Source organism: Gavialis gangeticus, unplaced genomic scaffold (assembly GCF_001723915.1).
Source record: "Gavialis gangeticus isolate Ggan-Ray unplaced genomic scaffold, GavGan_comp1, whole genome shotgun sequence".
Lineage (NCBI taxonomy): Eukaryota > Metazoa > Chordata > Crocodylia > Gavialidae > Gavialis > Gavialis gangeticus.
In genome coordinates, this window is record NW_017728993.1 from 23,367,116 (window position 1) to 23,380,324 (window position 13,209).

The window sequence follows — 13,209 nt, forward strand, 5'->3', positions numbered from 1 at the left end:
TTGGCAGGGGGAGGGCTAATGGGATGTCTTGAGGAGGGGCGGGGTCAGTGGGGGAAGAGCCTGGTGGTTGTGGGGGTTGGGCAGAGCAGGCTGGGCGGTGTTTGGGTGGCAGGGGGAGGCGCCTGGAGCCCCAGGTTGGGGGACGCAGGGGGTTGGGGTTCCAGAGGGGACAGAAGATTTCCTGGGGCTGTGGACGTGGCGGGGGAGACATGTCCCAGCTCCATCAGTTTAGGCATCAGGATTAGTCCTTCCTATGGGAAGTCCTGAAATAGTTTGAAAATGGAAAGCCTGGCTATGGCAGGCCGGTTTTTACAATGCAAGCGCCCCCCGCCATCCCCATGACCACGCAGTGCTAGTAATAGTTTCTTTGTTTTAGTTCCGATCCAGAACTTTTTGAGTCTCGTCTGGAGAAACTAAATGAACTGAAAAAGCAGCCGGTAGGATATTGCAAACAAGTGGAATTTATGAAATATATGGACGAAAAGGTAAGGCTCATTTTCTGCGTAATTTGCGTTCTGTTTATTTCAGTATGGTGGCTTGAAATTGTCCTTCTTTAAGGATCTGATTCTGGAATAGGAATTGCCTGGGATGAAAAATATCTAGGTTTGCTATTAAAGGAGTGGATGAAAGGGCTAGCTTGTTACAAACGCGCGTCTCCTGTTGGGAGAGAGTCAACAGCAGCCTTCTCGTATCCTCGCTAATGAGTCCATCATTTATCATTACACCTGAGGGGAAAACTGTTGCTCACAAATATTGCTGGTATCCAGCTACTTGGTTTTATTGGCCTGTGTCCCAGCAGAAAAATCGCAAGTGCTGGATTCTCCATCATTAAGTCAATTCTGAGTCATTCAGTAATTCATATCTGCAGGGGGAGAGTTAGCGGGTTAAAAGAGATTTAATTCCTTTGGTTTCTGGCATTGGGACTCGTAGGAGTGGGGATCTCTTTTATTAGACCAACTAAAGGTTTGCAAAAATTATTATTATTATTATTATTTTTTTTTTTTTTTTGCAAACCTCTAATTGGTGTAATAAAAGAGATTCCCCTCTCCCACAAATTCCAATTCCTTTTTCCTCTAAACCAGTATGGCTACAACGTGGATGCCCTTCTCTGGTTTCTGTATTTATTGCTTATTTGTATTTCTTTGTGTGGTCCCAAGAATAGAGAAACTGAGGGATGGTGTCTTGGTTGTGAATTACTCATTGTAATGAAAAGCTTGAGGTCCAGTTTTGGGCCATGTCAATGCCCCTTTGACTGCAGTAGGTTGTTTGTGGCATCTGAAAATCTTTAGCTTTTTCTTTTGTCTCAGGACAGTGCTGAAAAGATCTTGTAAGTGGGCAGGTTATACTCATCAGATTAAAGCAGGCTTTACCCAAAAGTCTTTTATGTTTTATTTTAGGCAGAATCATCGGGTACAAAGACATTAAAGGGCGGATTCACAAAACATAAGGTAAGATACAGTGGACCTAAATATCAAGGTATGTTATGCCTGTTGTTCCAACATGGAAATTGATTTTAAATGGTGCATTATGCTTTGGCCAAATTGAATCCTAGAAGAGTAGTGCCGGAAGGGCCCTCAAGAGGTCATCTAGCCCAAAATTGCTGCTCAGAGAAGGATCGTCCCTGTCTAAACCATCTCAGCCAAGTGCTTTTCTAGCCTGCGCTTTCAAAACTTACAGTGATGAATGGTTGCACAGGATATAATTATCCACAGTTCCCTGCGTTGCATCTCATTTTAAGATAATCTTGTAAAACTGAAATTGTCCCGAAGTCTTAAAACCAGGGCATTTCAGTGGTTTTGAATCCAGTCCTTTTTTCCTGTGCAATATTGGAAGTTCTGTCTAGTCTGGGGATGTATTTTCAGTGCAAACAAATCGATAACAAAAGGTTAAGCTCCCCTTAGTGCTGATGGGGGATTTCCATTGTCCAGCCTGGGGAGTTGCTTCCGAGGGACTATACTGTGTTAACGTTTCAGTCTGGCATTGATTTCTGCATTGTGAAAGCTACCAACCAGCAGGGCACGTTCGAGTAACGGTAGAAAGAGAAAATACTCAACACGTTTGACAATCTCATGAGGCATATTACAATTAGGAACTGTGGAACTGAACCTAAATAAATGCTATAACTGGATGCATGTACTCTTTCAGTAACACAGTTCAGTGTATACCTCCACTTCTTTCTGTTATAGGGCTATTTTTGACAATCAAAAGTATGAAGGTATAGAGATGTCATCTGTAACTCTACAGCCTGGATTTGTACACAGACTTTTGTGCTACCCCACTTTCATGCTAAATTCCTTGTGATTTTGTTGCAGACGCTTGATTCGGTACTGAATGTTGAGATGGTGAAAGACAAAACAGCAGAGGAAATAAAACAGGTGATAAGTTTTTAATTGAAACTTCTTCCATTTAAATGTTGTTCTCATTCTGAAACTAGGCTGATGAATATTTTACATAAGATATTGGAAGTTGGAAGAAGAATAGCTGCAAAGATTCCTTGCTTTGAGAAAATCAAATTGGTCTTGTAAATTGGGCACATGGAATACCCCACCTCTGGGCTGATCTGTAACTTGTGTCCAGACCTGATTAGCAAACAGTTGCCTTCAGAGGACCTTGCAGCATTCCAGCAACTGAACGTGTGTGGCGATAGGACTGAGCAGAAAAACCACTTAATTAGAGTGAAAGCATGTTGGTGAGGTAGTTTGGAGGTAGGCAGTGTTTCCTGTGCTGAATCCCTTTAGTTGTTGGCATCCATGACTATCAGTCCAGTACCTTTTCACTAGTACTAACTGCTTAAGGTGAGTAAATGAAAGCAAATTTTTCTTTAAAAAAAAAGGTAAGTTAGAACTAAAGGTTGATTTCCTGATACAGTTATAGGCATTACACTGAGCTCCATATTCCCTTTCATTTTGTTGGGGAAGATATCTCCTTCCATTCTACATCTCTGAAGCAAGCTAACTCTCCCCTAGTTTCTCTGTTTGCTCATTATATTCAAAGGCAGTGAGATATGCAAGAGGAAACTTTGTGCGCACCAGGTTGCTAGGGACAAAAATACACTTCCAGATCTTATTGTTTAAACAGCCTGTAGAGAAATGTGATTAATCAGTGCAGGTTACAGGGAGGGAGGGTTTTTTGGCAGTTAGAAAAGAGGCGTGGGCCTGCAGATTTTATTTCTAGCTGTCACAGAGTTTATCAGTAACTCGGGACAGTTCGTGCAAGTCACCGTCTTCATACGCGTAATGGAAATATTGGTACCAAACCATCTTTATAAAAAGTTTCAAAGTCCTCAGAAGAAGGGCAGCGGTAAATTCAAAGGTTCTGTATTAAATGAAGAAAAAAAACCCCAAAAACCTCATGGGGGATGTTTTTTTTTATATTCCTTACTCAAAAAGAACCTTATGCATATTATTATAAGATACCTGGTCAGAAGCACTTCTCCTAACTAACAAACTGTGGGCAACCATTTCTAAATCTGTGGCATAAGGCAGCGCGTTGCCAGAAATGTATATCATAAGCACATGGATTCCATAATGGGTCAATCTAATCCAGTCTCCTTTATTGCACAATGTAAGCGCGCATAATAGGCCATCTGCTACCATTAGTCTTAGAACTTTTCTATAAAAAGAGATTTTAGCCTTCCTGCTATAGGCATCGAACAAAACATATATGAAAAATAGCCCTTGGTTGTAAATGCTTGCAAGCCAGGATTAGTTAACCAATGAACACTGTTAAAGAAACACAAATCCTATATATGCTTGTTTTGATCTCTGTTAAATCTAATTTCCCTCCTTTCTTACAGATTTGGAATCAGCATTTTTCTTCAAAAGATACCATTTATGCCGTAATTCCTGTAAGTCACTCCCTCAACAAAATGTATACAGTGGAGGTCAGCACAGAAAGGCTTTGCCAGACAAGCTTCTCTGCTCCTTTGTGCGCGTCGTTTCTAAACAAAAGAAAAAAAACAGCAACCAATCACTTCATGAAAGAGATCCCTAACACCAGCTTCCATGGCAGGACGATGGGGCGTAGCCTGGCATGCAAGTTCAGTAATATGAAAGCCAGGCTTGATAGGTTTCCATTGACCCCAGTGCTCTTTGGAACAGACCCCGTGTGTATATCCAGGCTGCAGTTTGTGCATTTTCCAAATCACTGCTTTTCAGAATGGGCCATTTCTGTGGCTTCAGCCTCTGTTCTTCTGCAGTGGCATTAAAACTAAGCCTTGCATACGTCCGGCATGTAGCACTGGGCTTGCATGAAATTATTGACTGTTAATGGGAAACATCAGGCAATCTTATGGCACTGTGTTGGTGGTTGCTTATAACTGCTAAACTTAAATGTTTGAGCTGAAATTTCCATGCAGTCTGGTTACCTCAGGCTGAAACTGTCCTCTGCTTCCGCCACAGAATTCCTGTGTGATGCTAGTTACATCTTGTAAACAGGCAGTCCTCAGTGGTGTGTTTCTTACTTTCTTGATGCCTGGTTGGAGACCCTGGGGTCTGACTTATAGAGGCACCAAGCATTCGCCTCTATAACAGACATGTATTAGAGCAGTGGTTTGAATGTTTTATAGAGTGCTCTGAAAAGTCAGGTTCAAGGTGTTTCCAACCAGACACCTAGAATTAGTGGACATGTTTAAACTTAAAATCTTGCTGACCTTGGCCCTCCGTATAGAACATAGAAATAATAGCACTTTTCCCCCAAAACAGTGGTTAGAAAATATTTGTGAACTGCTGAGTCTCTGTGCTGGTGAGTGTCAGGGAAAGGCATTGAGAAACAAATAGTTCTCTTCGGACCATGGTAGGAATACTCTGCAGTAAAAAAAAGCCTTGTTAAAACAAAATACTGAATAGTTGCTCGTGAGTTGAGCTCTGTCCATTCTCTGCAGTAAATGAAACAAGATGCTTTCCAGAGGTGGGGTGTGAATATATAATACAAGCCTGTATCCTAGTGCATTCACAGTGGGTGAATTATACTGGTAACTATAATTCTGTCCTTTCCCAGCTACTTGATTTCTTGACTCTGCAGTCTCCACATTTTCCATGTTTTTTACGATATAATGTTTGTGTGCCATAGAGGATATCTAATATCAAGAAATGTAAATAATAGCAATGCAATCGCAATATATAAACACTATATATTTAGGCCTGTCAAACAATTAAAATAATTGTGATTAATTGTGAAATTAAAAAGTTGCGATTAATCACAATTTTAATCGGTTAAACAGTAATAGAATCCAAATTTATTATAAATATTTTTGGATGTTTTTTCTATACTTTCAAATCAATTGATTTGAATGACAACTCAGTTCCATAAAAACAGAGTGGAACTGTGCTAACTTACACCTAGTGATTAAGACCAATAAGCGAACAAAGTAAAACTAGGGTTACCGTATTTCCAATTCCAAAAAAGAGGACACCTGTCAGGGGCACACCTCACTCCTGACCCACAGCCCCTGGCACTGCCAGTGCGTCTCGCTCCTGACCTGCAGCCCCTGCTCCCTCCAGCAGCATCTCCTGGGGCTGCCTGGCCCTTTCAAGCATGAGCACCAGCCGCTGTGTCATTGGCCTGGCCACAGAGCTCCCCACCACCCTCAAAGGGCCCCCCTGCCCACTTCCCCCATGGAAAGAGGAGGCACCTCACCCTGCCCTGCCACAGCTTCAGCGCCCAGCAGCAGCAAGGGGCGGGGGGACTGCTTTTCTCCCAGCACGCACAGCCAGGCAACAGCGATTAACCTTTAAAAAAAAAATAAATAATGCATTCATTTGCTTTTGCATTACGTGCATTGTCAGTGATTATTATATAAAAATAAGGGATGTCAGTTAATAATAAAATTACTATATGAGCATGTGACCTATTAATTAAGAACAACAAAGATGTCACTGCTCTGCAGTGCATCATTTTTTTTTTTTTGAGCGGTCTTGAAAGGTTTCTAAAGCCTTGTTACTCACCAGATGCAATGTAAGAAAGCAATACATAGCAGGTGTTTCCATCAGTGGAAGCAAGTGTGTTTCGGCAGTCAGCAGCTATAGTTAGCCGACAGGCTAATACAGTTCTACAGTGCTCACCAGCATATCAAGGCCATCACACAGATAAACAGCACGTGTCTCCTCCCCTGAAGAATTTGTAACTTGTAGTAACGAATGGCGTGCTGAAGGGATACAGAAAACATGGCATGGGGGAGTATGGAGGAGACTAGAACTAGAGTACGTGGTTACTCAACAAAACTGCATGTACAGCACAGTTGTGTACAGATTGTTTACATTTCTAATGCCATTCTGTAAAACAAATGTTGGTCAACTCCTTGGCCAGTGATACAGTAATGACAAAATAACAGAAGCGCTAGAATGTAAATTCCTTTGGACCACAACTCTTGTTTGTCTATAAAGCACTTGGCTCCCCACTGGAGGTGGATAAAGCCGAGGAGATGTAGCATAAGCTGACTTAGACATTGTTCAAGGGACAACGACTTTGAATTTCAAGACCTAATTGAAGGCATCTGGGACTGCATTGTCAAGACAAGGCACTGATGGTATTTATGGAGCCAAGAGCAAAATGTAACTTCATGCATTCAGTTGTGCACTAATTAACACAGCTTAACCAGTACTTGATTGTTAACGTTTGCACATCAGAGACCTACTGTAGATGCAACCTAACCTTATAAAAAATGAATGAAATGTTTCCCAGTGATGACTGTCCACCTGTTGCTTTTCTTTTATGAGAGGTAATTATTGTTTTTCCTGTTTGAAGGCAGAGAAATTTGATTTGATATGGAAGAGAGCCCAGAAGTGCCCTACAGTAAGTACGGGGTGCATACGTGTGTCTTGTGTGTATATACAACTTTAATTCTGTCTGGGGCCTAGTTTGTAAACTTCTGACCTCAATATTCAACCTAATTGCAGCAGCCTGATTAATGAAAGCCAGATGTTTAAATATTTGTCCAGATAAGGAGAGAAGGCTGTTCACATTTATAAGCCAATTCATTATGAGCATAACCGGCAGGCATTTCTACAAGTGTACCTGTGTAGCAGAAAGTCTTCCAGCATTGGTTATGCAACAGAAATTTAGCAATTCAAAACTATCCTCAGTTGGTGTCGGGTGCTTAGCTGTCCTGAGTGCAACACCGCAAAGAGCTGGATCCTTTATGCTAACTTCTCTGGTGCAATTGTGTACCTTCCCATATAGTTTATGGCTCTTAATCTCGTCATGACTTTATTAGTCCAATGGCTGAGGGCTTAAGCTGAATGGGATTCTTTCCACTGAGGGCTGCTGGTGTCATATCACTTAACAACAGACCAAACCCTTTTTGTGAACAAAGCCCATGTCACTGGTCTTCCCCTACGTCATGGGGCACTGAATCCTGCCTCCCAGGTTACAGCGCTGCAGCTTCGCAGTTAGAATAACCTCTGTGCGGCTGCATTTTTAGTGCTGTTCTCCACACATGGCCAGTTCAGCCAGTAAATTGGTAACAGTGATGGATACCGCACCTAGATCCCACAACTTAACCTTGCAAAGTATCTGACTTCTATTATTTGTAAAGCAGCACATAGGGGAAAATGGCGAAAGCACCCTCCAGAAATTAAATGGATGTGCTTTATCTGCTCCAGTTTTGAGCATGGATTTGTTTGTATCTTGTGTTTTGCAATGACAAGCTTTCTGTGCAAAGGAGCATGCTGTTGCTTAAGAAATTAAGTTGCCAAAAAGGTAGGGACAAAATAACTAGAAAACAAATATTATCTGTCTTCATTTTCCTACCCCATGCTGGTGCATTAGTATTGTTTTCCATTATGATGGACCATGTCCTTGCAGTCAACTGTGCAGCGAAGCATAAACTAGCACAGTCCAATTTGCACAAAGCTGGGAGTGAAATGCTTCACTGGTCAATAAAACTACAGTGTAGCCAGATCCCATTGCACTGGCAGGAATGATGGTTTTGTGGCTGTGAACGAAGAGACAATACAACAATTCGCCGAGAATGCTATCTCATCTCCTGAGAACCATGTCCAATGTATTTGGATTTCTACAGTAAAGGTTAATGAGAGCTTGGGAAATAATCCGTATTAATCTGTGTGTTGCTGTGCAGAGAACCAGTGCATCAGCAGTATCATCTGATGGCTTTTGGTTCATGCAGTCCTTTCTTTTAGCGTAAAAGTGATACCTGTGTTGCTACTCAGTTTATGAAGCTACGTAGGTCATTATATCTCCAGAGGGAAGATGCTTTCAGGCTATTGTGAGACAGAGTTTGTACAAACAGCTGGAAAAGGGTGAACTTTTTGGAGATTTTTAAGGCCCAACTTGACAAATCCCTGGCTGGAATGATCTGGTTGGGGCTGGTCCTGCTTTGAGCAGGGGGTTGGACTAGATGTGACCTCCTGGTGTCCCTTCCAACCCTCATTTTCTATAATTCTGTGGGCTTGGGGAGAAGAGCAAAAATTTAATGGATTGATAAACCAAATGGGTTGTGTGCACGTGTCTGTGTGTACATGCTTGCATGTGTTCCCTTGCTGTAGTCTACCCAGTTTAATTTTAAGGTTTCATTGCTGTTCTGATATATTAAAGCTTACGGGTTTGGCATATCTTTAATAAGCTAGTCAATACTAATGCTTCAATATCCCAAAAGATTGATACCGTCATTATCCAGAAACAGGTATAATGCAGGAAGCAGTAGTGCAGTTTTCCCTGCGCTGCCCTGCCAGTAAGTCTCAATGCAGGCTTTTTGGGGGGGGACCTTTTCCAGGCATGTGGGTGAAGCTGTGTCTCCATAAACTTCTTATTATTGTGATTCACATTAAGTCTTGTTTATGTGGTGGGGACTCCAGTTTCTTGTGACCTGGGCTGGGAGCCCGATTGATCCTGACTGTCTTTTCTCCGCAGTTCCTGTGTGCTTTGCCAAGGAAAGAAGGCTATGAATTTTTCGTGGGACAGTGGTCAGGGGCAGAATTGCACTTTACTTCGCTTATAAACGTTCAGGTGGGTGCTTTAATTAGCCAGCAGGGTTGAGACACTGCATTTATTATGCTCTGGTTGAGACCTCGAGAGAGATGCCACTTAAAAACACACGAATATGACATCATAGAATCACTTTGTAAAAAATGAAGCAATAATTTGCAGTTTCATCCAGCTGGAACATACCATTTATACTGTTGACACTTGATTCTAAACTGAGCTTTCATATTCTGTGACGGTATAGTGTTGCAAGCTAGAGAGAGATCTCAGTCCTCTCATTCCTCTGGTCTCTTAGTGGGTTTTTTTTCCTTCCCATTATGCTTGCTGTACCAGATCAAACCATTAATTTGTCTGCTGAAGTGCTCTGCCTTGTTTGGTGGTCCTGTAGCTTCACAGGTCAGTCCCATGCTTAGAATTCATAATGTGCCTAGTTGTGTTTGCAAGGCTTCCTTCCACCTCCCCACAGACGGACAGTACGTACCTGAAGTATTTAGCTGCCCTTCTCTCAGCTTGCAGATATCAATCTTAAAATGCTCTCCCGGCATCTTAAAATCCACCTGAGAGCTTTTTATCCTGAAATCGCAGCCAATACTGCCCCCTTAATTATAAATTAGGCAAGGCTGGCTAAACAAGATTGTGCTGTCTCCAATTCCACGATGGGAGATTTCCAAATCTTCAACATGTGGCAGTTGTTCCTGGGCATCACAGTTGTGTGTCCTCCCATTGGTCTCTGCCTTTATCTTTGTTCCTTAGCAGAGCATCCCCTCAGAGTGGCATGTCAGCCAGCCTGTCTCTTCTTTCAAGTCTTTTCTAGAACTGCTTTTTATTTCACCATCCAACTGTTATCTTGCATCTACTGCTCTCTCACCTTATTTAGGTCCCTTTAACTTTGGACTTAAATAAACTTACATATTCAAATAAGAAAGGGATGGGGAAGAACCAACGATCTGCATCACAGAAGCATTTCTCCTGCCCGTTTTAGCTTGTTATTCCTTGTGGATCTTGGTCTGTCTTAGATAGTAACCTGCTCAGAACAAAGAACTATATGTAGTCAGAGGGGACCAGCAGGCATTGGGGGAGTCCCTGTTCCCTCAAGCATGACCAGGAGTGACTAGAAATAACGGTCACAAGCTGGCAGAGAGTAGATTCAGACTAGACATCAGGAGGCGCGACTTCACAGTCCGGGCGGCTAGGATCTGGAACCAACTTCCAAGAGAAGTGGTGCTGGCTCCTACCCTGGGGGGCTTTAAGAGGAGGTTAGATGAACACCTTGCTGGGGTCGCTTGACCCCAGTGCTCTTTCCTGCCAGGGCAGGTGGTCGGACTTGATGATCTGCTCAGGTCCCTTCCAACCCTAGAAACTATGAAGCTAGTTGGTGAGCAAAGCACCAGGCATGCCTCTGGAGCTACAAAATAATACCTAGCTTGTAGGGTTGTGCGAAATTTTGACACCAGTTTTGTTTCGATGCTGTTTTGACTCATTTCAAGGTTGAAACAGCAAAATAAAGCAGATGTAGTTGAAACAGCCTTGAAACAAAACGAGGCAAGTCAAAAACGTTTTGCTGTTTTGATGCTGCTTCAATGTTTTGCCTCTAGGATATAATGGGGAGGGTCAAAACAGCCTATAACTTTGTCATTGCTGGCCTGATTTGGAAACCTGCAGGAATGGTAGCCCCTTCTGAGGGCATGATGGCTGCCCAGTTTCAAGGAGATAGGTTGAGGGGGCTCGAGGTAACTGCACCCCAAAATCTTGAAAGCAAAACTCATGTCATGTGTATGTGTTAAGCCCCAGTGGGGTCAAAACTGCAGGCCTGCTAGCCCCTGCTGAGGCCACAAAGCCTGCCAGATTTCACGAAGATCGGTGCTGGGGTTTTGGGGCCCTGCACCTCTGGCTGCTGACAGGCAAACTTGTGTCATGGGTGCTGGTGCAACTGTGTCTGTCTTGGGGCACGGAGGGGAAAACTACTGCAGGCCTAGCTGCAGCCACAAAGCTTTCCAGCTGTTAAGGAGGTAGGTGCAGGTGGGTTCTGGGGCCCTGAACCCTTCGCTGCTGACAGAAAAACTCGTGACATGGGTGCTTGTGCAACTGCTGCTTCTCATCAGGCAGCAGGACTGAAGATCCCCCATCACTTGCCACCACAGACCTGGGGGTAATAATTGACCACGGTATGAACACAAGTGCAATGCTGTAGCCAGCAGGGCCAACAATACGCTGGCATGCATCAACTGGTGCATCTCCAGCAAAACCATTGCAAAGGAGCGATTCTCCTGCTCTACTCGGCTCTTCTCAGCATTGGTGTGACCGCAGCTGGAGTACTGCGTCCAGTTCTGGGCTCCGCACTTTAATAAGGACGTGGTAAAGCTTGAGAGAGTCCAGAGAAGGGCTACCCATACGATTAGAGACTTGCACAGCAAGCCATATGAGGAAAGGCTGAGGGACCTGGGACTCTTCAGCCTGAAAAAGAGAAAGCTGAGAGGGGACTTACTGTTACATCAGAAGTATACATCTAGGGCTTGGTGAACAACTGTTCACCAGGGCACCCTTGGAGAAAGTAGGAATAATGGTCACAAACTCCTAGAAGATCATTTCAGGCTCAACATTAGGAAAAACTACTTCACAGCTAGGGTGTCCAGACTGTGACCATTACTCCTAGTTCTCCCCAAGGGTGCCCTGGTGAACAGTTGCTAGCATGCCTGCAGTTTTGACCCCACTGTGGCTTAGCACATACATGTGACATGAGTTTTGCTTTCAAGACTTTGGTGTGCAGTTTCTCTGACCCTCCTGCACCTGTCTCCTTGTAACTTAGGCTTTGTGGCCTCAGAAGGGGCTACCATTCCTGCAAGTTTAATTCAAATCAGGCCAGAAATGACAAAGTTATAGGCTGTTTTGACCATCCCCATTATATCCTACAGTCGAAATGGCAAAAATGTGTCGACAAAACGGAACGGATCAGCTGTTTCAACTCGAAAAAAAATTTGAAATGGAACAGTGAAATGTCGAAACGGAGCGCTGCCATCTTGCACAGCCCTGCTAGCCTGTACACCGCACATACAGCCGGTCTCTCAGCAATTCACAAAGGAGTTCAGCATCATTATCCCCAACTAATACTGACTCCATGCTGCAGCGTGGTACTGCTTTACTGAGCTTTCCATCTTCTAGATTACACTTGAAACCAAAGCTCTGGCAGCTACGGCTACTAAACATGTAAAGCTGCTTCTTGCTAAAGAAGAAAGGTCAACCCCGGCTAGTCACGCACTTGCAGCCTCAGTATATTGCTTTACCATTTTTAGTTGGGGAGGATATATTTCCCTTCATCTTACACTTGTGCTATAGTGTTGAAAATAGCTGACGTGGTTCACCTCTGGGAAAGCTGCATTTCAGCTGTGTGCTGACATGTTTCCTATCTAAGTAGCTGTGGGATCATTGAGAATTAAATGTGATAAATACATATGTAAGATTAAATTATTATCTTTGACCACCTGCAGCCATGAACTCCACAACTTCATCACGTACTGTAAAGTCATACCAAAGATGTGAATGTTTTCACTGGCGTTTTTGCAGTTTTCACGCTGCCTTTGACTCTCAAGCAGTCATAATATTATAAACTCTCCAGGCTGTGCAGCGGAGTTCATAAAGTTGGCAAAAAATAACGTAAGGGGCATTTAAACAGTTCTCTGGCATTCCTTTGCTTCTGTATTTACTGCCTTATTAAAAGAATATTATGCTGCAAGGGAAACGCCCATAAAAGCCTTGGTTTCTACCACCTTAATTTTGCTGTGTGTTGACAGAGTTGTTCATTTTCGATGGATTTCTAATTTCTCTTTGAAATTTGTTTGACACTTGTTTACTATGTAGTTCAAGGTTTATTGCAGATGATGCTTGTCTAACACAAAAAGGTGTTGCAGCTGCCGTGAGGGTTTTCAGCCATAATGGTGTCCGAAGCAGACAATCAATTAATCATTGAACAAGAAGCTGATGGGTGCCTGAGTCAGTGATAATGACATGATTATAATCGATATGGCTGAACAAGAAGGTCCACAACTGGTGATGGATATCTGGCTCTTCAAAAGAGTCCACTTCTCAAATGGCAGAAAATTAAAAATGGAGTCAATTGGGAAGAAAGATTTAGACAAAAAAGTGAATGAAAATAGAGTTTTAAACTGAGTTCATTGTCAAGAAAGCAAGCCAATGCAGTTAAAAGTCAGTCCTAGTTGTATAGCAAAGTAAAAGTAATAAATTAGAAATAAATTAGCTAATATAACAAATAAG

The 13,209-nt window shown here is 42.9% G+C and overlaps 1 protein-coding gene across 1 annotated transcript in view; it reads left to right on the forward strand.

Moving 5' to 3' along the window:
• The first annotated feature begins 345 nt into the window (after positions 1-345).
• ATPAF1 (ATP synthase mitochondrial F1 complex assembly factor 1) overlaps positions 346-13,209 on the forward strand; it is a 22,358-nt gene continuing 9,494 nt past the window's right edge. The window contains exons 1-6 of the mRNA XM_019501359.1: positions 346-485; positions 1,398-1,448; positions 2,313-2,375; positions 3,797-3,847; positions 6,745-6,792; positions 8,869-8,964. Of these exons, the coding sequence (XP_019356904.1) occupies positions 465-485; positions 1,398-1,448; positions 2,313-2,375; positions 3,797-3,847; positions 6,745-6,792; positions 8,869-8,964 (330 nt within the window). The 5' untranslated portion in view covers positions 346-464. The remainder of the gene's footprint in view (positions 486-1,397; positions 1,449-2,312; positions 2,376-3,796; positions 3,848-6,744; positions 6,793-8,868; positions 8,965-13,209) is intronic.